Source organism: Chelmon rostratus, chromosome 10, assembly GCF_017976325.1.
Source record: "Chelmon rostratus isolate fCheRos1 chromosome 10, fCheRos1.pri, whole genome shotgun sequence".
Taxonomy (NCBI): domain Eukaryota; kingdom Metazoa; phylum Chordata; class Actinopteri; order Chaetodontiformes; family Chaetodontidae; genus Chelmon; species Chelmon rostratus.
Genome location: NC_055667.1, coordinates 14,064,981 through 14,089,057, shown reverse-complemented (window position 1 = coordinate 14,089,057; position 24,077 = coordinate 14,064,981). Strand labels below are relative to the sequence as shown.

Genomic DNA, 24,077 nt, shown 5'->3' with positions numbered 1-24,077 from the left:
TTCATGCGTGTAGCCTACAAACACAGATGGAAATTGAAAGTATTCAGATCCTTCGCTTCAGTAAAAGTACTACGCCCACACTGAAAATAGAATACTGCACAACAAATAAAAGTCCTGCATTCAAAAACTTATTAAATTAAATTAAATTAAATATTATCAAATAAATGTAAAGCAGGCTATCAAAAGTACTCATTATGCAGAAAAATGGTCCCTGTCACTGTTTTACTGTTTTATATTTGGATTAATATTACTGCTCAACCATGTGTATGTTGCATTTTACTGCAGTCGATGTTTAAGGTTGAGATCATTTTAACTTCTTCAACAATCAACACCAATGCATCATATTCTATAAGATCATGTAGAAAAGCTGTCCTGTGAAAGTCACGTATCTCTAAAAAGACAAGTTTCCATGAGCTCAGAAAAACACCCTGTTTTCAGCTTTGTGACAATGTATTTTCCTTCTAATCCAAAAAATATAAAATAGTTAAAACAAATAATCTATTTATTTTAACACGACCATTAAGGAACACTTAATCTTTCAATTTATATAAAAAAACATATTTCAGAATCTCTGAATTTGGCGATACATGGTTTTCACTGGACAGGAAGGTTATGAAAAATCACAATCTCAAAAGTAACTAGTAACAACAACTGTCAGACAAATGTAATGGAGTAATATTGCCTCTGAGATGTATCTAGAGGTACAAAGTAACATTAAAATGGAGATACTCAAGTAAAGTATCTCAAAACTCATCTTCTGAGTAATTGTACAAAATCACTATAGCTGACCAAAAAATGTGGAGGAGTAAAAAGTAGAATTCACCAAAGAAATGTAGTGAAGTAGAAGTAAATGGAAATGCTCAGGTCTATCAAAATTGCACTTGAAAACAGTTGAGTAAATGTACCTAATGACACCCTGAATGTAGGTAAATGTATTTACTTACTTTGTAAAGTAAATACATAAGTTGCAGTTCCTTGTGCCCTTATTGTTCAGGTAATATGAATAATTTATGTTCAATCTTCAACCTTGGCAGTAAAAAAAACATATTCTCAAGTCTAAATCTGGCTCTAATCACGGTGAACGTTTTCACGCCTGATGTCCTGTTGCCCTCTGCATCTGAGCCTGTAGCATCAGTGTCAGCACCTCTGCAGAAACAGGAGGAAGATAAAGAGTATCTGGGGACCAGAGACGAAGAGAACATGTATTTATTTTAGAGCAACCTATTATTAGCTGCAAGATGGGACTGCAGGCTATTAATGAGACACAGATTTCTGACACCTCTTGTATCTCCTCTTCACAAACATAAGATGATGTCAGTATAGGCTACAATCTGTGGACTGAGCTTGACACAGAAACCCCTCATGTTGCCGCCTCGCTCACCCACACACTCCTTTCTGACCCAAATAACAGCATGTGCTTGGAGTCATAAAGCGGAGCCCGGTTCTTTCTATATCTCGCCCCCTCTTTATTCTACACTCGACTTTTCATCTCTACTCCTCCTACGCTTTGCTTCACAAATCCACTCACATGCTATTCCATACATCCACCTCTGCCTCATCCACCTGCCAGTCCCTGAGCATCATCAGCACCATCAAGCTGCTCTCCCACCCCCACCTCCACCCCCCACAGGATACGCACAACTGACACACTTTGCTTCATAGCTTGATATCTCCTCTCAGCAGCCATAGCGGCAGCTGGTGCAGAGATCTGACACTAAGTTTTGGCTGTCCAGGACGTTAGGAATGGCTCCTAAAAGGGAACCCTCCATAAAGAAGTCTCCTTCACCAGTGGCCCAACCCAGACTGGGTCCTCCTTACCCCTGCCTCCCTGCAGCTCCTGCAGTTCCAAAACCGGCTCCAGAGCAGAAACCTAGGATGCTGCGTCCCTCAGATTCACCATTTGACCCCAGCACTTTGGAGGTGAGTGGAGTAGCTTCTTTTTTGACAAAGCTAATGTGGGGCATTCATAAATTAAGACTATATTTAGAAATCTCATATTCTGTTAATCAATCGTAATTCATGTTTAGTGTTTAGTAATCTCACATACACAGTGATAAGTTGTTGTCAAAAGTCAGTTAGGTCCATAAAAACATCACATGCTAATTATTTGCAAAGCAGCTTTCTAGGACTCTGATGCTAATAAGGTGTAAGCATTAATCTGAAATAGGAATCTAAGATAAGACATGCCAAGAAATGGGGCACCGAAAGTGAGGCTGTCAGTCAGTCAGTGGCCTCCTTAGGGAGAAAGAGGCTGTTTCCTGCCACAGCATGTGCTATTTCCCACGAATAAATAGCCATCTCCTCCTTGTGTCCTGTTTACACACCACTGTTATGTTTTTATTACAAGAAGCAAGACAACAAAATCTAATTCAAATCTCAAAGTGGTGGAAGTCGTTATTTCTTGCTGGATTAAAGATTTAGAGAGCTTTCACTTGACCCATTTTCCACTACTAAAAAAATTGTCTGCACAGAGAACAGACCTCGCCATCCTGTGACGTAGATGACAGCATGTGACATAAGTCACAGATCGACCTGATCAACCTGACATGCATTGTTTAATAATCACTGGCAGATATAGCGCAGTAGCCTATATCTTGGTAGAGGCAAATGTTGGCCCCTTACCTTATACAAAATATGATGTGTAAGGCAGTGAGGCATTGAGTAAAGACCTTGAGGTTATTAAGGAAGTGTGTCATTTTTTGTATAGTTTGTCCAGCAGCAAATTCTGCACTCCATTATTAATAATACTCTGCATCAACTATTTATGAAGAGTATATCACAGCTGAGTAGATGTTGGTGCAGAGTCTGTGCAGAATTATACTTCTATTTTTCAGCTGTAAAATACCCTGACCCTAAAACATATCCTTTCTTAACATGCATGTTTGTATGTTAAAAAGAAGCAATAATGCTACTGAATTTTACACTAATGCCAATTCTCTTAATGTTCAAGTAAATCTAAAATAAATTGATATATTTAATTCTAAGTAAATAGGTATAGAACATCAATAGATATAGGAAAGGAAAACATGTTAGCATTACACAAGTCCAAACCATTACAGTGATTTCATGTCAAAGGCAGGCAAATATTAATCAGACTAAACATTTTAATTGTAAGATATACTGAAGAAACTCAATATCTCAAACTATGCTGATGCCCCCATTAGACTTTGTACTAACGTGCTTTAGCTTTGTTGGTGCTTTAGCTTTGCTGCCATCCTTATGCGCTCTAAGTGTCACACTGTGTGCTCTGCATGATTTTATAGAGCGAGATTGCCCCATTTAGCCTGTAAGGATATGTGGGCCATGTTAAGATACCCGCTCCTGCTCACAGTGGGACCACGGACCTGACAGGAGGCCACAGCTCCTGCTGAGCAATGACAGCACTTTAGCCAGGCTGTTAAGAGATGTGGCATCAGTTCATGGTCTCACAGGCCTAAAGTAATCCATCATTCCTGCATGGCCAGACTCTCAACGTCCTTATGGCAAAGTCATTCACTGCAATCATGCATCAATTTAACCAAGTGGGGTCAAGCCCACCAAAGGCAAACACACACCACAAAGGGACAGATATCCTTTAAAGCATCTACAAAATCATTTCTTAATCAGAACACACGTCTCTTCACATACGGTAGGACCCACTGACTTGATGATTACTTTGCAAGGTTAAGAGTAGGCTGCTTAAATGTGACTTTGATTAAAGGTCCCCTCCAAACATGTTTTCAGACATAGCATACTGCGCTTGGAATAATAACTTATGTCAGAAAAAGCTTCAATTTCCTTGTTAAAAGGTTTTAATCCAGAATACATTAATATGCAAGTATTGTATGTTTTTATACAATATTGAGTCCATTCTGCATGTACACTGGAGGCTTCAAATATCCCATTGACATTAGCGATAGGCCAAGATCATGCTTGTAGGTACATGCTTTAAACTCAGATTCAAAGCAAGCATAAGAAGAGAAGCTTCTAGAGGGGGGAGTTTCAGTATTTAAATACTTTCTTAATAATTCATATAAGAGCAGGCTGATCAAAATATGTTAATTAAATTGAGCTCTTAAATTCATCTTTTACTCCTAGAGTTGGTTATTCCTCGTACCTTCCACCTCTAGCATAAAATGAATATAGTTTGAGCAGTTTTAAAGCATATAATTTATGTACTGTACATCACAGACCATACCCTTGTATATATTGCTATATATGGAGTGTGGCTGTTCGGTTTACGTCACGCAAGTACGTCGTGCGTTCTACGTAATGACGCACGGCTGCTAGAGTTTTCTCATCCTGCCCTCCTCCGGTAGCCGACTACATTCTTTGGTTTGCCGACGCCTCGGACACACCTCAGCAAACACAACTATGGTGGGTCTTTTCGTTCCGCTTGACTTAATTAGCAGTACTGTCACTTTTGTGTCATTAGCTTCTTGTTTCGATAAAATGATTTAGCTTTGCAAAGGTGTTAAGTTGATTTTGGTTATCTGAATTCCCTCGCTGGTCGCTAGCGGAAGTGCAACTTTTGAGAAGCTAACGTTAGCTTGCACGGTAGATAAAGTTAACAATCACAGGGTTGCCTTATTAATGTTACCAGAGTACCTGCGAGTACACCAATCATTACTGAATGTGCTATAGTTAGAAAATATCTGTTTTGACTAAACCTAACTAACTGAATAATGTGCTCGAAAGCCTATGAAGTTAACGCAAGATAGCTTTACGCTGCGCTGCAAAGGGAACCATTTTCACGTAGCGTAATTTCTCTTTGAACAGTCTGACTTCTCGGAAGATCAAATCCTTGGTGAGTTTTGATTTTGTATTGTGGCATTTTCCAGATCTCCCCTGTTATGCATGCTTCCATTCTTGCTCGGTTGAGATGACACTTTGCCCTGTATCTCCACTATCACCCTGCTCTATGCTCGCCTGTCATAGTATTCCTGGCTTTAGTCTAGGTTTTCCTTCCTTATTTCCGTACTGTTTCATCACTTTCCACTTGCAACTCCTTGTCCTTTCCAGATTGAATTTAACCTGGATCAGATTCATGGTAAGTCAGTGGAAGGGGACCGCCTTGGCGCAAAAAAAATGATCGCTATCTCCCGAGTGTTTAGGGTGTGATCTGCATGTTGGTTTTGGATAAACCAAGCCTGTTTTAAACGTGAATGAGAGTCGCTTTGCACTGTTGTTTGGTACGTCAAAATCAGTCATATATTTCGTATAACGTTATAGCACTTACCAGCTTTGACCGTGTGTTGCAGTGTTTTTGTATGTGGTCGATCATGCATTAGCAGAACTTATGAAGCCAAAAATGGCCAAAGCTCACATCCGTTCTCTTAAGTCTTGCTCTCTTTGACAGTAGTCATTTCTGGATGTGTCAGTTTGCCCATAAACTTTGCCTGTTATCTTCCAAGTGGTGCATCTCCACCAGTGTGCCCTTTTTTGGTGCTGGATACAGTGGTGGATGGTTTTTGTCCTCGGGCTGGTTTGTTTAATCAGCGTTGACATAATAGGCCATAGCTACTCTCACTCTCCTCCTACTTTCCTCCACTCCTCTAATACCAAATATGGTGTTGGGAAAAGTGCTCACACACCAGAAGGGAAGAGGCACATTCCTCAGAACAGGAAAAACTCCACAACAAAGTCTGAGCTTTTTGGGGAATAGCTTGTCCCATAACATTAGGAACAGGCTGCTGCCCGGATATTGTGTAATCCAACTCCATGTCTCCCTGATGGCTAGATTTTAGTTAAGCATTTTGTTTGGCTGGTAAGCCTAACTTGAATGGTTGATGTTAGATAAGAGCCTCATTAATCAATCTTGTGATCCATGACAAGATTGCATCATTGCTGACAGTTGAGAAAGCCTGATTAATTCCACTTTAACAACAACCAAAATACTCAATATATGGTAATGCGAATGATTTAGATGGCTCAGGTAGCTCACAGCCTTATTGACTCTTCAACAGTACTGTAAAATATTGATGGTCTAAGTGAAGCTGGGAAACAGTAGCAGTGTCAGATTCAACTTTTTTAAAAATAAATGTTTCAAGCCACCTGCAAGATCATCCTGCCAGACTCTGCCAGACGCTGAATCTGGTAAGGCCAATAAAATAAACTGTATGAACTGACACATTGATTGTTTATAAAATAAGATTATTATTTATTAATCCCCAGCTGGGGAAATTCGGTTGTTACAAGCAGCAGGTCTGGCAGTTGCAAAAAAAATGGCAATAGAAATAGAGAAATACAAGATACAAAATAAAAGCGGACTATAAATATGTACAATTATACACAGGGTTTATGTCAGAAAAAAGTATGTAAAAACTATATATATATACATAAAAAATATATATTGCTGCAAGAAAGCCATAAAAATATACAGCCAGGAATACTGGTGAATTTCACAGACTATACACAGATTGCACATGGAATGGATAAAGTGACTACAGCATTAATGACGTTGCACAGAAATAAGTTTGTTGCTGTAAATGAGTTGCCTGTTATTACAGATGACACTGGGTTGACATGAACCTTAAACTGAAGCATAGAAGTTTCGTAACAGTCTAACTGTGACATTGTTTAGTCAATTTAGGGTTATACAGGATTTTCTGATGTTTTTGTGGGTGATTGACTAGCCTTTATAAATTTCGCACCGTTAGTGGTATTTCTCGGTTTAAAGCCTCCCGGCAATAAACATAGCTGAAACAATGAGGTAATTCATTACATTTGTGTTGTTTAATTAAAGGAATTGCCAAACATTCTGTTGGTTACAGTTGAGGCTTCTCTACATTTTATATCAATACCATTTGATTTTAAGTATTAAAGTCAAAGGCAACTTTTACAATACTGTGAGTTACAAACCCCTTAATGCACCCCTTAATGTAATCCAAACATTTAAAATACAAATGTTTATTGTAATAAACCTATCTTGTGCTCTTTTGTGTCACTTTATTAAAGTACCTGTGAGATCTATGTCAAGTCTATATCTGTTGTTGATGTTCTATAGGAAATTTGTTTAGTCGTACAGCTTGTTGGGTGGTCTTTGCCAAGTGTCATTTTCTTCAGGATGATACATTTCTTTAAACAGTTGAGCTCTAGCAACATTTTTCCTTACTTTCACTCTTATTGTCAGAGTTTTCTAAACATTTTCATACACTATTTTCATATCGGTTTGTTCTGGTGCCTTGTTTGAGCTATGACACACATACTACTACACTTTAACACATTTCCTTATAATGCAGATATATTATCTTTGGAAACTTGAGTGTTTGCATGAAGTTATTTAACCCAGTGTATGTTGCTGTATAGTGAAAACTCAAAGACTGACCGGATGACTGACACAAATTTACAGTGTTTGTTGAAGTTAGAGGGGTGTTTTCAATGTCAACCAGCAGAGTACACAGAGCAAGCTGTTGCTGTAGATCTAAATGGAAATAGTAATGGCATGTTTATTTAAAAATTTCAGCCTTCTTTAAATTGTAAGGTTTGAGCATTTGAACAAAGTTGAAATATTAGTTTGGGATTGCCCATAGGGGTTTAAATAATACATCTGTTATCCTGGAAAGACCGGCTTCAGTTGTCTCACCTAGAGTGGCATTTGAAAGCTACGCAAGTTTGTCATGGTGCTGCCGTGAGCCCTGTCGGCTCACTTTAAATTTAGGCATACTGGCAGACACCAGATACCATCTTAATCACTTGTCATGATCTGTGCTTTCTCTAGTCTGCTTGTTCTCATTTTCTTCATTATCTGTCTGGCTTTTTTGTTTTCATCTCTTTCAAGTTCACTTCCTATCTCCATATCATTCTTCAATACATGTCTGCTTATCTCTACGTTTCTACAATAATTCATATCCCCACTCTAATTCGTAATGTGTCTGTGTGTCCTGCAGAGTTTAAGGAGGCATTCCTGCTGTTCGACAGGACAGGAGAAGGGAAGATCAGCTTCAGCCAGTGTGGGGATGTCATGCGGGCCCTGGGACAGAACCCTGTCAATGCTGAGGTGCTCAAAGTTCTGGGCAACCCCAAGGCTGAGGGTGAGAGGAAAATGTGAACTTTTGAAATGAAAGTTATATATCTTTAATGTGAACAAATCATTAGATTGTTACTATGCTTAAAGAAAAAAAACTGTGTTGCAGCTGGAGGCTCAAAACTTGGCTCATGTATCATGTTTTTCTTTTGTCTTTTTGCAGAAATGAACACCAAGATGCTAGACTTTGAGCAGTTTCTGCCCATGTTCCAGGCTATCGCTAAGAATAAAGATCAGGGCTCCATGGAGGATTTTGTGGAGGGACTGCGTGTCTTTGACAAGGAGGGCAACGGCACAGTAATGGGAGCAGAGCTTCGTCACGTCCTCACCACGTTAGGCACGTTACATTTTTATCTTCCTTAAAAGATATCTGGATAGAGGGACTGCTTTGGGTTCATTTCATTTCTACACACTGTTTACATTGCCATTTTTCACTGCCAATAAAATACTGTAACCCCCACAATAGGGAAGTTAGATGAGGTCAGTGCGGAAATAAATTTAATGTAAACTTTGTGTATGGCATCAAAAGTAAATTAAGTGCATGTTTGTAAATTGTTCATCATGGGGTATGCAGATGTATTTATAGTACTGTTATTATTAATAATGATAAAACTAATATTTTTACAAATTTTTACTAATGTGTTTATTTTTCTATGTGTGAAATTCTTTGTAATCACTTTGTTAAAAATCACGATGGTGTCACCCATGTAACATGGAAATGTGTGATTTGTTTAGGTGAGAAAATGTCAGAGGAGGAAGTGGAGACGCTCTTGGCGGGACATGAAGATGCAAATGGTTGCATCAATTATGAAGGTGAGAGCAAAAGATAATGGTTGACAGCTGACATGCAAACTATTCAATGTAACCGTTAGTGATGCACGGATTGGCTCTGACCTCATTAGAATCCACATGTACATCGAAACCATCCATTTTTTTTTTTTTTTTTAAGACAGCTCTAATGGAGCACTGCTGCTTTACTCATTTTATAGGGAATGTAGTCAGTATTTTCCTCATTAATGATGCATTATGTCACCCACTCAGGCTGTTGATTTTTATGACCTGACCCTCCCAATCCCGGTTCTCGCAGATATGACTGCGATCCTGCCATCCCCAGTCACCATTTTACCCAGTCTAGGCAATGTGATAATGAAACCTCAGTCATGAATTTCACATTGTATGTGCTGTGTTGATGTGAAATATTGTGTAATTGCCAAGAGAAGTCATTGGATAAAAAAAAGTGTAGTTTGTGATAATGATGCAAATGTTCAGTCCTAGTAATATACTGGTAATCATTGGAAGCACCTTTTTAACTACTGAACTGAAAGTCACTACTGTAGTGCTTGATTTAGTCTTATGATCAGGTGGGTATCTATTCATGTTATGTGTTCTGTTGCTTGTGGTTAATTGACTGCTTTAAGAGGCCATGTATAAATGTCAACTGCTGACAGTTTGTTAACTGTTCTTCCTCTACAGCATTTGTCCGCCACATCATGTCAGGCTGAGGGCCGGTACGGGCATTGGGTATACCATGAGATGGCACCTCCAGGCTTTCCTGCATTTTAGTGGTTACATAATCCACTCCCATTAGGCCCCCCTAACACTAATCAGCTGTAGTTGTGCTCTTCAGATTGGCAAAGGGTGACAATGTGCTGTTGCCTGTAGGTGCCTGTGGGAAAGCCTGGTGGTCCCTCTCATCTTTAGTCCTGAGGCTCTGACCCATGTGTAGCCTCCTGCTGTCCTGTCTCTCTCTCCTGCAGCCCTCTATCTTGGCCCCTGGCTGCAGCATGCCCCTCTGCATGTGTCTGGGACTCCCCTCAGTTTATAAGGGGATATGGTGGACACACAGGGAAGTGACTGGTCTCATTCAGGAAAAGCCTGGTGGCCAGTGTCGAGTTATTTGAACTAATGGGTGTGGAGGTCACAGGCCAGCTCTTCAAATCTCATTTGCATGCCATTGGTGTTAGAGGTGTTTTTAATAGACCGATAAATTAGACAGTTTATTACGTAGTAGAACTGTTTCACATTGGAGTATTGCCACCAGCCTTGGGAGAGTGGACCAGTCCCTTTTTCTACTAACCAGAGAACTGCAGTGAGTTGCTCTTGTGCTGATTGTTTTCTCCTCTGTACTGATGGAAGCTGAATTTTCAGCTGGCCGCTCTCTGACTGGACTGTAGCTCCCCTGATCTTCTCCCCTTTTCCCTGCTTCTCAACTAGAGGAAAGCAAACAGCGAGGATGGCTTCTCTAACCAGCTCTTCTTGGATCTTAGACATGGCCAAGTGCTTTGGCTGAATAGGAGATAGAGATGATTACCTCACCTCTTTCTCTCAGTACCCTCTTCAACCTCTCCTTTTTCCTCTGGGTGAGCAGAATATGGGGGATCCTCCTCCAAATGCAGCACCTCTCACCCAAAGCTGGATGAGGGGGGGGGAGCTTTAGCACCACATGCTGTAGTTGGAGGAGATCTCTGGGAAGACCTCTAGACCATGAGTCTCACATTTCTCTCTCTCATCTCTTACAGAACTGGTCAGGATGGTCATGAACGGGTGAAGATGAAGAGCATCCCACTTTTTTTTTTTTTTTACCCTATCACACCTACCCTCTTTTTGCAGTTATCTTTTACAGCCCTTTCCCCCCTGCCTTTTCCATGGATTCATTTTCCACATTTAATTTAAAAAGTGCCTTTACATTCCCTACAAATGACCACAAATGACCTGGCTATTGCTGCCAGGTCCTTTCACATATGCGACCAACTTGTTTGCATCCAGGAGTCTCTGTGCTTGCATTGTTTGCAATAATATTCCAAGATGCAGCACTTAAGACAACATAAATTGATCATGATAAACTGTAACTATTGATACTAGTGTGTCAAAGTTGGATGGGACATTAATATATATATATATATGTAAAAGCTGTCAGCAACCTACTGTATCATTGGCTAAGACTTGCTTTGACTGAGGAACACGTTCCTCTGATTCAGCAGATAACTGGTATATTCAAAGCCATACTATCATGAGGTAGAAAGAGACATTTCAGATGGATTCCCATGTTTTGATTTCACCCCAGTTTTGTTGCTGCCTTTAAATAAATGTTTTCCCTGAAAACTTTGTGGTTTTGAGCAGATTTGTTTGATTCAGCAGAATAAGGAGCAGTGTCTTGTAGTTTTGCACAATGTGCCAAACATTGTTGTGTTTTTCCATTGACACAAGAGGGCAGTGTTGCTGCTGGAATGTGCTTTGTTAAAAGGGACATTTTAAAGGCAAAATACACAGTGTTTAACACAAGAGGGATATCTTGATCTCCTCTTTATGCTTTTTGTTTTTTTAAGCCAAATGAAGAATTTAATCCAATTCAATAAAACAAGTGTTGGCTGTCTGAGACAATTTAGGTTTTCTCCTGTTTGTTGCAACATTGCAAACTCAAATTTCAGACTACAAAAAATTTATTTTTTGGCCATGTTGTCAATTTTCCCTAGAAATGATCTGGTGACAAAGGACTGGGATATGAGCAGTAGGAGGCTGTTTGGTGGCTTCCTGACCTTTTCTTCATTTTCTTCCCAAGCAGACACAACTATTTCCCCTCATTAGGCACCACAGCCAGTAGAGTGTGGCGCTTATGTGTGTGTGGGGTAAGGTTCAGGAGGGTGTCATAGCCCACTGCTGAATAGGTTGTCCACTAATTACTCGGTGTGTCTGTGTGTGGTCGATGGAAGTCAAGGCTATTGATTATTTTAATCCTCCTATTTGTGAGTCTGTGATCCTCGTGGCTCTGCATTCGACAGGGGAATCACTAATGGGCCTCAGCGCAGCCTGTCTCAGACCTCTCCCCGTCCAATTAACTTTCAACTGGAATCTGCCAGGAGAGAGAGCCGGGGGCTGGGCCTGGGCATGGTGCGGCTGCATCCCTCCTTCTCCACTCAGGAGCAACAGATTCACCAAATCCTTTAAGTCCTGTGTGTTTATGACAGAATGCCGTCCGCTCTCTACTCTAATTAGACTTTCCCTTTTGCCAATAATCTAAGTTTCATCTATTTAACATGGAGATGATGCCTTTCGCTCCCTGCTTTAGGAACTGTTCAAGTGGCTATAATTTAACTATAGAATAAACAGGCCCAGTGTAGAAAAGGGACATAGAGTGGAAATATTCACATACTGACATACATACGACACAGGGATTTGTGAACATTGTTAGGTATGATTGTTTATGTATATCTATGAAATGACACCCACAGTTTCATTGTACAGTGTTTATCAGTCATTTCATGCCATGTGTAACATAAGGAACAGTTCATAGATCATTCACAAACCCAAAGACTAAATGTATCACACACATATTTCCTTTAAAAAAAGAGCATTCGGCAGGTAATGGTGAGCTCATAGCAGAAACAGTCTTGAATTCCAATGACCTTTCTTCTTTATGTATGTGATGATGCTGATTATTGGCACATTGATTTTTAGTCAATTAGTTGATAAAAGAAAATGAATTGTTAACTTCTGATAATTGCTTATCAAAATATTTTGGTTCCATCTTCATAAATGTGAGCACTTGTTTCTTTTCTTTGTCTTATATGACATTCAACAGAGGGTTTTGGGTTTTGGGGCCGTTAGCCACACAAAACAAGACATTTGAAGAAGTCACCTTGCACTCGGAGAAATTGTGATAGACGTTTTACTTTTCGTTTACATTTTTAGACCAAAGAGTGAGTCAATTCATTGATTTTTTTTTTTTTAAAGATCACTAGATGGATCAATCATGAAAATAGTCATTTAGTGGCTGCCGTAGCTTAATAAGATTTAGAATGTGATTCAGTTGCTGTTTCTACCTCCCATAGCAGTGTAAGTACACTCTGTATTCAGGAATGGAAATTGGCTCGAAGTGGCAGGATAAGTGGGTGTGGGAGAAAGCGACCTCCATGAAAGCGCTGTTGGATTATCAATAAATTGAGAGGAATGTACAAATATTATTGAAGAATAAATTCACCTATTCCCTCTGTGCATTTCTCTCCATATTATCTTGGTTCAGAACCCTGATAAACAATGTCAAGCCTTATCGAACACTGAACCAATTTGGTTTGTTTGTGCAATTGATTACGATATTGTTGCATCTAAAATGGCTGGATTTTGTAGATCCTGGGTGTATTATAAACTGAGGTCAATATGGCCGTATTAATGTTTGTGTCTTAGACAGTGTCTAAAGACATATTGGAAATCCATGCTGTAGCAGGCAGTGACTGTGGTCAGCCGCTGTTGCTTCGATCTCCGTTGTAAGTCCACACAGCCATGTCATACATCCAAGTCTCCACAGTCAGTCCGAGTGATCACTCCAAACTATAACTGAACAAGGCCCCGCATACGTTTCTGACTGTTGAACGTACCTGCCTTAATCTAGCCCTGACCTTCATCATGCCAAGACAACATGCAAGAACACAGACCAGGTAGGTATAGATATTTTAATAGCAATTGTCTACTCAACCTATTCAACATACCAGAAAGCCCATCCCAGGATTACTGTGTTTATACATATAATGTTACTTAGACAGGGTTTCTCAAAAATAAAGTAATAAGTATGCATGGCAGCGCAATTACAGTAACGTGTCTGTAATGTATCATACGACATTTAATGTAAATAAAATACTGCAGCTGTTGCTCTTCACTGCCTCGTCATCTTACATGCGTATCTGCGCATACATACCGGCATGTTCACACACACTCACAAAATTGTCAATAATGCACTTGGCAAGTGAAACTTTAGCGTGTGTTTTGCTTCGTCTTGCTGTGTGATGTCCTGCGTCACGATGGAGACAAGAAAGAAAGGTCAGACATTGTGTTTACTCAGATGGCCTCAGTTTAATCAGTACTGACCCGATGCAGGGGGGATCACAACAGGGATTTAATTCATTTCATCTGGTGTAATTCACTCAAGGGAAAAATATTTTACAATGATGAGCTGCAAAATATTGTCAGGCCATTCAGCCAGAGGTCACTGGAATGGAGAGCAGAAATGTATAAGGTAAAGACTGGAATACAGTACGTGTGCATTTGCCAACTTGCTTAATGGCAACCTCAACACCATCATTGCAGTTAAAAACAATTAAACTGATGGTGTTGTTATATTCTAGTTGTCACAATGTCAGATAATATGCAACACATTAAATTGTTTTAAATATTTCAGAGCCACAACGTGCAATTGTTATGTGCACCTGTACTGTACATCTTCTGAAATTCATATTTGCACAAAAAGGGCGCCAATAAATGCTCATGATGCTTGGCTCAAAATCACACAACTCCACTTAATTCCATTTATCTCTGATTTTCACTCAATCCACACCTCCGCAGTCTGTTGTAATCTCAGGATGTTTGTGTGTGCGTATGTGTGTGTCTTTTTCTGTGCACAACCGTGTATGTGCATTACTTTGCATATGTACATGTCTGTGTAGGTGTGAGCATGTCTATGTGTGTGTCGGTGTCCGCTCTCCGCGAGTGAGGATTAGTTTCAGTCTGGGTAGATGAGGAAGCCGGAGAAGGTGCTGTACTTGTTCGTGTTCCCTCCGTGGACCTTCCCTCCATCCAGCTGCACACACACCTCATCGCCCACGTCCAAATGCAGGATCACACTGTTGGAGGCGTAGTCGTAATTCTGATCAGCGTCCTGAGCGATGGCGCTGGCTTTTACCTGTCACCCACAGAGGACATACGCATTGACAATTAGAACATGCACGAAACTGAACAAACACTTGCTAATGTCACCACAACTTACTCAGCGGCTCCAGGAGCTCTGCGGCTCTTTAAAACAACTACATTCCTTTCCTTTTTTCTCACTTTATTTGCTTCATCTTTTGCAGGTTGGGTCATGATCAATTATTAACAGCATGGCATCACCTCTGCATTCGTACTGGATAAACAGATGGATGAGACTGTGACCTGTGACCCCCGGAGGTGGACTGAGAACACAGCCACTCTGCCTCTTATTGATCAGCTGTGGCTGCGGCTCAGGGGAAAGGGCCGAGGATGGAGATCTGATTGGACTGTGGAGATAAGCGGACTCATCTGGGACAACAGGTTGTCTATGGGGAACCTAGCTCAGCTGAGAAACAGCACCACTGTCCACACACCAGCTATTGACCTGTTGCTTATGATCCCGGGCCAGCTCAATATGCATGGTATTGAGTGGCAAATGTAAAACCGTCTGGCCAAAGCCAGACAGTTTTACATTTGCATTCTGTGTGTGAGTTGGGTCTTATTGACCCAGCAGCAGTGGATCTTTACTTGTTTGTTAACACATTTAATTGGGTTTACTCATTGTAGATATTTAAATACACATGCCTAGATTGAGTTACAGTTGTAGAAGAAACAGGATTTGTCCACTTATTACTGTCCTGTTAATCTTATAAGAACCATACCAAGAATATATATCGCTGTGTTATTTAACGTTTTTTAAACTGGCATATGCATGTAAAGTCTTAAAAGTATATAGCATGTATATGTCTTGCGAAATATTTTGTATATGATTGAACAACAATTGAACAAAAGAAAGTGTAAATATAAAATAAATGAAATAATATATAGGAAAATAATGCACAACCCTTTCAGACTCTGGTCAAAATATTACTAAAATATCTCAGATAGATAGATATATAGATAGATAGATTCATACACTAGGCTGCATTCCTAAAAACCTCCTAAATAGGGTGCATCAATAATTCTGGTGTAGCAGCGCCAATCATCAGGCATATGTCAGCCATCAGTGGCCTTGTGTCTGGCTCAGTGTCCATCTACGGTGGGAGCACTCAATCTGTGTCAGCAGCCAGACAAGCCACGCACATCTCCATGACAGCCGCAGAATATGATCTGCAACTCAACTACCATCATGTCATTCCCGTCACTGGGGCCCCTTTCTCCCCAACGAGCATGCATCAATTCGAAAACAGTCAATCGCTGAGCAACGGAGCCTGAATTACTGTAACTACAAAAAAAAAAATCCTCTTTCCGCCCTGCACCAATTCATTTTTCCCTCGTCTGAGTGTGTTGTCCACCATCTATCAACCCTGGAGTTGTGTTCAATTTCCTGGACATTATCTATAGGGCTCCTTATATGAGATGCAGGTCATGAGTGCTGCATCCAACATATACAGCATGTTGGCGACCAGTGAAAGCATGTCCCTGTCCAGTCTAAACCAGATTGATTAAGGGGGCAGAGAAGTAGATCTCCTGAGGACCCACAGTTCAACGACCACACAGTAAAACCCAGCACAGCTACTGCTACTCTACTGCAACAGCCTCTTTCATTAGATTTCAAATTCTGTCGTCCTCAGGGATGTTTTTAAAACGGCTATATTTCTCACTGCAGAGCTACTCTGCTTCTTTCCTTTTAACACAGGATAAGTGGACACTGTAAGCCGCATTACATAGGAAAAGTGAAACAAAAATAGAATTAAAAGAAACACTTGCTCAGCGGGGGGAAAAGTGGTGATGAAGTGAAAGTCAGATACAATAATACCTGTTCCTCAGCCTGTAGATGTGATAACAACTGTCTGGGATGTGGAGAAGTTAAGCACATGACTGCACAGTAAACCAGAAACCTGTGTATTATTAAACTGAAATATATAATTCACTTACGTAGTTGAAGGTATTTTTAAGTATATATTGTATACAGCTTTTGATTGTCACCTCTCTAACTTATACACTTCTTATTTGCTACATCAAATATGCTTCAATGATTGAAGTTAAATAAAGTTGATTGAAACTGAAACATAATCGGAGGTTGACAAATAAATCAGCTAAACGATTCAACTGTTTGATTAAAAATATTCTAATGTAATATGACATCTTTTATATTCTAATCTGTCTGTTATACTCGTTAGAGCAAAATCAAAATGCATAAGAGAAAAAAATCATTTCTTTTACAACAGCAGGTAGCAGGTACTTAAATAAAATGTGTCGAGTTACCAATACGTACATTTACAGCATGTACAAAATGTAGATTTAGCCTTTAGAAAAATCTAAGCAATTTGTTATATAATCAGATACATTAAAAAAAAAAAAAAAAGACTTGGGTACCCTTGTGTTCACCAGGCTGCCCAATTAGTATAATTAAACAGTGAACCTAATCTACCCTTTCTTAGGCCCTCATAAGACCATCTCTCAAATAACGACACCCATATATTGTCATCTTTAAAGGTTATATTGTTTTTCTGCTTGATATGTGTACTGACAGCCAATATCACATTTGCATCTTTGGCTGCAGCTGACAGTGATGCTGTTGTTGTGACTTCCCATCGACACCAGGCATATGTCATCTTGCTCATTATTTTGGCCAAACAGCGTAACGGAGGGAGCTGTAGGGAGGTCTTTGTCCTCTCAGGCCTCCTCGCATTCTCATGACTTAACGCGTGGAGGAGTGGTGGAATTCTGTACTACAGAATATCATCCATCGCTCAGCGTTGAGATCAATATATCATATATGAATTGGCACTTTGGCTAATGTTCCTGTGCATGAAGGAATAATGCAAGCCATCCATTAATGTAGATACCAGTCAGAGAGGCATGAGGGAGCCGTGGTGGGATTAGGACAGGAAGCCGGCGGAGGAGATGGATACGGCTGGAGGACACAGGCTGATCCCTGTGAACCAGGCAGCACACTGTGCTGATCCTAGAGCTGGAAGGGTTGTGAGCCGTGAGGCAGGGGCCCCCAGGGCTTGCCTGTGGCTGTCTCTGTCTCCGCCTAGCCCTTTCATTATAGGGCCTCCAGTAAACACGCCTGGGAGCAGAGGGGGCCACAGGCGAGGAGGAAGGAGGATGGAGGGGCGGGGGTTGGCGGGGGAGCAGCTGCAGTGTCATTTTCTATACAAGTGGAGCCGCAGCGCAGAAGGCCGACAAGGATGGACGAAAAGGAGGGAGGGGGAGGAAAAAACAAAAACAACGACCACAGGGTTGAGGGAAGGGGAGGGAGGAGGGGCCCAGAGTAACAGACTGATCAAGCGAGGCTATTTTGTGAGACCAGGGAGATGTAGTGGTGGTATATGAAGTCTTGTTTTTATCTGTGGGGCTGTGCTCCACTGGTAATAAAACTGACAGGATTCATTCACTGTGATATACTGACCTCTTAGAGCGGAGACAATAGAAAAGTAGCTGTTAAACTTACCTAAGGGACTCCAGCGCATGGCAGGAGGGTTGGGGACGGGTGGAGGGGGGCGATGTTGTGAAAATAGAATATTTATTGGATAGGTTTTCCCTCTCCTCTGGGAGCCCGGGGATTACATGGCGACAAGCGACTGTAACATTGAACCGTACCTTAGATTGCTATTACCTGCCATTCAGTATTACAGCCTGTAGTCTGCCGCACTATGATGGTCAAACCTGTGCACAGTATGAAAGGGACTGCCTGATTTGAATTCCCGTGTTTCATCAGAACACGTTGTGGTTTTTTATTTAGATCCTTACAGAGAAAATTCCGCTCTGTATCTAGCTGTATCTAGCTCTTTCTTGCCCCTCGTTCTGAGGCTAATTATATTTTACCTGTAGCATATCTGTGTCTCTGTACTGGGAGGTTAATACAGGTAACGGTCATCACAGCGAGTGATGACATTTTAACACCGTAGTATGAAATAACCTGACCTTTAACTGTGCAATTAAGAAAAGTCTATGACAGGTGAAAAAACAAGGGAGAGATGAAGCGGGAGCCGAGCCAGTATCTATTTGTCTACACTGGACATGTATTAAGAATATATCGTGGAGCTCTATGGCGAACAACTCAGATACCAGTTAATGAGAGGAAAGGGAGAAGTTCTGCTGAGGAGGTACGCATGACATATTACCACCCTTCACAGCATAAAGCATGCCGATATTAGCATAGACTGTGCTAATAACATTTGCTACCAAGCTGGAATATTAAGCAGCATACAAGCCATATATCCTCGACAGTCAAGTAGGGATAGTGTGATTATGCAGATTTATAATAGCAGTGTCATTCATAACTATCTATTTTGAAAAAAAATCAATATTCAATCATTAAATTTCATAAGGATATAATATGGATCCATCAACCCCAAAGGGGGTTATCAAATTTAGCAACATGTGCCTTGTGTTTCCAGGCTGTGCAAATAACACAAGTGGGTGTTGATCAGCTGAAGGGTGTAACAGTGTTGAGCAAATGGTCACATTGTACAATGTAATGCAAGTCAATTACCGTCGCATTACAAACATGGAAGCAGCTCAAGTGTGACCTCCTTCCATCACAAATCCCCTGACTCTGACGCCCTGTCATGCTGCAATGATTTGTGAAAGTTAGACCGAGGTGTGAGCAGGTAGGCTTTACAGAGTGGGGATTTAGTGAAGGTAATAGGTATTGGATCTATAGGAATCCCATGGAAGCCCTGCCACAGTCAGCACATCCTCCTGAGATCCTGGCATTGCATTATACCTCACTCATGTCACATGACACAAGTCACAGTCCAACAGCCAATGCAGCGCGCCTATTTAAACATCATTAGCAAAGATACGGGAGTTATACATCAAAAATTCCCAAAGGAAATCTACTTGTGTGCAGAATTAATTCACTTGATGCTTTCATAATGTTTCTATCAGCAATTGGTACAGCTTGTAAACCAGTTTTGTCTCCCTTTCTGGCCGGCCTTGATCACTTGTCAAACCCAGACGTGTTGAGTGGGTGTCCATTGGTCATCGTGCCTGATCTCATCCTGGCCTTCACCACCAGCCTCCCCGATGCCTCGTCTACCAGCCCACTGCCTCCACACCTCCATTAAGTCATCTATCTTCCTCTGCTCCATCCCCGATCTTCCCATCAACTCACTTGTCTTGTTTTGCCCCCCCCCCACCTGTGTCTCCAAGTAGACATCTCAGTATGCTCCTGCCATGTCGAGTCTCTTGTGTTTCATTCATTCTCGCTGAAGCTGTCTGCCAGTCCTGAATCTTTTTGGACTGGCTGCCTAACAAATCCAGGGTTACAAATGACCTTATCTGCTGAGGCGTAAAAGTTACAACACAGGCTTAAAGGGAAGGTGGCAAATTTGTGGCTTTTCTTGGGTAAAAATAAACCCCAGTGGGCAGACAAAATACCCAATAAAGCCTCAGCACCTACGGCAATGGTAAAACAGGCCGTTTGATTCTACAGTCAGGAAAGCAACTTGTCAGACATCGTGCCCATTTAGTAAACCCTAGCCCCTGACTGACAGGCAGAGTACCCACCTGCCTCAGGGCTTCAATAACGCCAAACATGATCAGGCCTTCTGCAGCACTTCATTTACTCTCTCCTTTCATCTAGCAGCAGCTCTGTTTGGGTTGATCCCTGTTAGGCGAGTGCTCTATTTAAGAGAACTTTTTAAGGAGGCCACCTGACGGGCATCAGGCGGACCTGGGTGAAGCTAAATGATTGAGTTGAGTGAAAAGATAATTAATGGAGAATCAATGAACAAGCTGGGGAGGGGTTAGGAGAGGAAAGTATAGCCGGTGCTCAGGGATCTAATCTAAGATGTATAAATTATTTAGCAGGCTAAGATGACTTGAATGACAATATAGGACATTCGGCAGGCAACCTTAAACACAAATTCACCTTTGTGGACTCAAGCATATGCAATCAAACACTAGTTAAGGACGTATGATTTTAAACATTTAGTTTTTTGTCTCGCCAAATCAAGCCTGAATGAGACATTCACAAGTCAGCCTTATTTACAGCCGTGGTGACGACCCATACAGTATTTATGATTCTGCATCAGCCTGTGTGCACTTGTTTTAAACAGTCCTTGGCGCACCACGCCTGGAGAGTGAGGTCTGAGGAGAGAGCATTTGCATTTAAAGTCCTTGATGAATGGGTGAATGTAAAAATGCAACTTGAAGAATGTTTCCTGAATTTGGAGTCCTCTGATGAAATCCCTGTGATTTATCCCACCTCTCTCCTCCTCTTCCCCCCGTCAGCCCCTCTGTCTTTAATTAGTGTCTGGGGAATGAGGGAGTGGATGAGTGGACTGTCAATTTTACATTCATTATTTATTTAGCTGAGGTGTAAACTGACTGGTCCACGCATTGACAGACATTTCTCCACTGCTCTTTTGCACTTGTGTTTAGGCGGTAATCAAGCTCTGTGTATGATACTTACTAATTAGACTGTTCCTCTTGGTGGCGGCGGCTGCTTTCTGCAGCTGCATTCTGCCACTTGTCATTTAGCCACAGCACATGTGGGAACGCAAGTATCTGTAGCTGTGATTTTAGACTGTATAGCATGAATTCCCCTTAATGAGGAGAAAGATCGCTATTTCATTCTTTGACTGCCATGTTGCCACCTGCTAAGTGGAATGTGCTCCGAATCTGAAGAACTCAATGTGACAGAGATAGATGTGAGTTAATGGTAACACAGGATGGTCAGCAATGAAAAAAAAAGCTGTTGCATGGTCGTGTGTGTGCATACAAATACAAACACATATATAAAGACCTGCTATTGAACATACACTTTCATGCATGCACTCACACACACACACACAAACACACACAAATACTAACCAGTCCGTTCTTCTTCAGGTCTGCCCACATGCTGGTCCCATCACCACCTCTCATTAGAACATGGTAGGTGAAAAAGTAGATGCCAGGCAGAGGACAGGTGAACTTGCCGGTGCTGGGCTCGTAGTAGTTACCTACATTGGTCACTACATCATCAAATTTCAGTATTTCACTCCCCTCATGCTGCTTGCGTAGCCCTGCGTAAAAGGCAATTTTGGGAGTGTAGAGCGAAGGTGAATAGCCACCAGGACCTGGACCTGGGGGCCCCTGTGGCCCCGGTTTGCCTGGCTCTCCAGGGGGTCCACGTGCTCCTGGAGGGCCAGGGATCCCTGGAGGCCCGCGAAGCCCCGACTTTATCTTCTTCCCAGAGTAATCCTGGGGCGGCGGAGACACAGCTGACACCTCCTGGCCAGGCTGAGACGTAGCGTAGGGGTCACATACCATCCTGCAGCTCCCAAGCATTTCATAATGGCTCCCCGCATTTCCGGTGTTCCTCCCTTTGGTTGTGTGGACCAGCAGGGGGATGGCCACCAACAGTATCAGAACCATGGCCACACCCACAGCAGCTCCAATAACACGTTTCCTGCGGCTGAGCCGCGAGGCGGCCAGCGTCAGGAAGTCCTCTTCCCCCTTGGCTGGAATAGTGCCGGCCAGGATGAAGCCTCTCAGGGAACCAGTGTGGTATGAAAAGGTGAAGAAGGATGGGGAGAGGAGTGGGGGGGAAACAGTGGGCTAAGTATAATAGAGAACACAAAATGGCAGAGAGCCCGGAGGGAAACGATCATATGAGTGGATCCTAGAGAGGCGATAAAGACGTCCAGTGGACCAGGAACAAGATATTTAAATGGGTAAAAAGCTGAAACCTGCATATACCACAGTGTTCAAAGAAATAAACACACAAATCTGAACATCTCAGACATGTGGTGACACACTACAAAAAACATCATTTATCTGATGAAGTCTGGTTCACCTTTTTATTTGACTGCCCCTGTTGTCCTGCAGTCCAGCTTTAGTTTTCAGCATCAAACAGAAACCATGACTGACACTGTGACGGTTGCTGTGAGAGCAGAGCTTATTAAAAGTATGCTGAAATGAGGGCTGATGCAAAATTCAGCTCACTGAGGAGGGAGTGGAGGCTTTGTTTGTTTTCCTGGATGAGGGATATCTTCTAATCTTCTTTGACGCCTCCCCCTACAAAGCACAGGACTTCACTTCAGGCGGACGCCTCACTTGATGCCATGACTGTAAGTGACAAAAGTTCATCAGAGCTCTTTTCCTGACACAATCACACTTTTAGCTCGTTTCCAGTGTCCAGGAGAGCAATAACACTTTTTTTTTTTCAACCTGGGTGTGTTTTTGATAGATTCCTCCTCTTTATATCTGGATCTGGAAAGATTAGCAAAAAAATAGCAAAGACACTCAATAATTGATTTGTCCTTAATTACCACTGTTATATTCATAATTCAGATGTGATAAAACTGCATTCATTCAAACAGTGTCTCAAATGAAATGATAAATATAAATGTCAAAATAATATTTCCAAAATAAAGATACATGTCTACAAATATTTATTGTATTTTTTCATATAGGTGATACGTAAATTGCATAAAAGATTACCTCCAACGCGCAATGAACATGTTTCTGATTCAGTTTAAAACCGTTCAAAGAAACAGAAAGAGAGAAAGAAATACTCACCATCTGCTCTTTGTAATCCAAAATTTTTACAGCATTCAAATTCTCTGTGTCCGCTCAGTCCGCGTCCCACCAAAAATGACTGAAGGACTTTAGACCGCTGGAGTGCCAAATGGAGAGCCGACGGGCGCGCAGGAGATGCCAGGAAAGTGAGGAGAGTTTCTTAATCAGCGCTTAATCCCCTCTTTTCTCTCCAGGTAGGAGATGGAGTTTAAATGGCGATAACTTCAGAGGAAACGAAGCCCAGGATTTACCTGCCAGGAGACTTTTTGACGCAATTCCAAATGAGGGACGCGCGGCAATCTGACGCTCCCGTTCAGAGCGGTTCGTCCACTGTATCGCTTATCGCAGCGTTTGGTCCATAGGCAGTCCTCGCCGACACCTGTTAGATCTCTCTCTCTCTCTCTCTCTCTCTCTCTCTCTCTCTCTCTCTCTCTCTCTCTCTCTCTCTCTCTCTCTCTCACCTTTACATCATACCTGCATTTTTATTTTGCTCCTCTGTGTCTAAAAAACCTGCAGTCCGCAACCACATTTATGGATATTGAATTTGATCAGCAACCTATAGCGAGGGCTAACGTCCACTCCTGATTTTCTTGTCTTCTATTTTGAAACGATGATTGCGAGCCTTATCAAATGGGAAATGCATTTCACTGTAGCCTGACACAAATTAGGCCTGGACTGCACTGATGCCTCCCATCTGTTCCTTGTTAGCCTGACATTCACCTGTTGTGAGAGGCAAACTCTTTGCAAGCAAAAATGCTTGATAAAGCGCTGCAAAGCGAAGGCAGATGTTTTCATCTTCTGCGTGTCGGGGAAGGGAGGACAGAGGAGGGTGACTAAGTAAAAGCTGCCTCAGCATGATGTGTGAGGAATG

The 24,077-nt window shown here is 41.6% G+C and overlaps 2 protein-coding genes across 4 annotated transcripts; one reads left to right on the top strand and one right to left on the bottom strand.

The window, feature by feature from the left end:
* Positions 1–1,743: 1,743 nt before the first annotated feature.
* On the top strand, positions 1,744–11,105 carry zgc:153867 (uncharacterized protein LOC337226 homolog). 3 transcript variants are annotated; one of them, XM_041944904.1, is made up of 7 exons: positions 4,271–4,356; positions 4,759–4,786; positions 7,869–8,012; positions 8,169–8,342; positions 8,741–8,818; positions 9,479–9,513; positions 10,525–11,105. In XM_041944904.1, the coding sequence occupies exons 1-6, from the start codon at positions 4,354–4,356 to the stop codon at positions 9,505–9,507; spliced, it is 456 nt and encodes a 151-aa protein (XP_041800838.1). In that variant the 5' UTR covers positions 4,271–4,353; the 3' UTR covers positions 9,508–9,513; positions 10,525–11,105. The 3 variants fall into 3 exon arrangements, with proteins under 3 accessions (XP_041800837.1, XP_041800836.1, XP_041800838.1); XM_041944903.1 differs by lacking the exons at positions 4,271–4,356; positions 4,759–4,786; positions 9,479–9,513 and adding exons at positions 1,744–1,920; positions 5,002–5,029; XM_041944902.1 differs by lacking the exons at positions 4,271–4,356; positions 9,479–9,513 and adding an exon at positions 1,744–1,920.
* A 3,390-nt stretch (positions 11,106–14,495) lies between these two features.
* On the bottom strand, positions 14,496–22,066 carry c1ql4a (complement component 1, q subcomponent-like 4). The gene is made up of 2 exons (XM_041946350.1): positions 21,515–22,066; positions 14,496–14,675 (listed from the first exon to the last, which is right to left on the bottom strand). Exons 1-2 carry the CDS (start codon positions 22,058–22,060, stop codon positions 14,496–14,498), a joined length of 726 nt encoding a protein of 241 aa, XP_041802284.1. The 5' UTR covers positions 22,061–22,066.
* Positions 22,067–24,077: the final 2,011 nt, after the last annotated feature.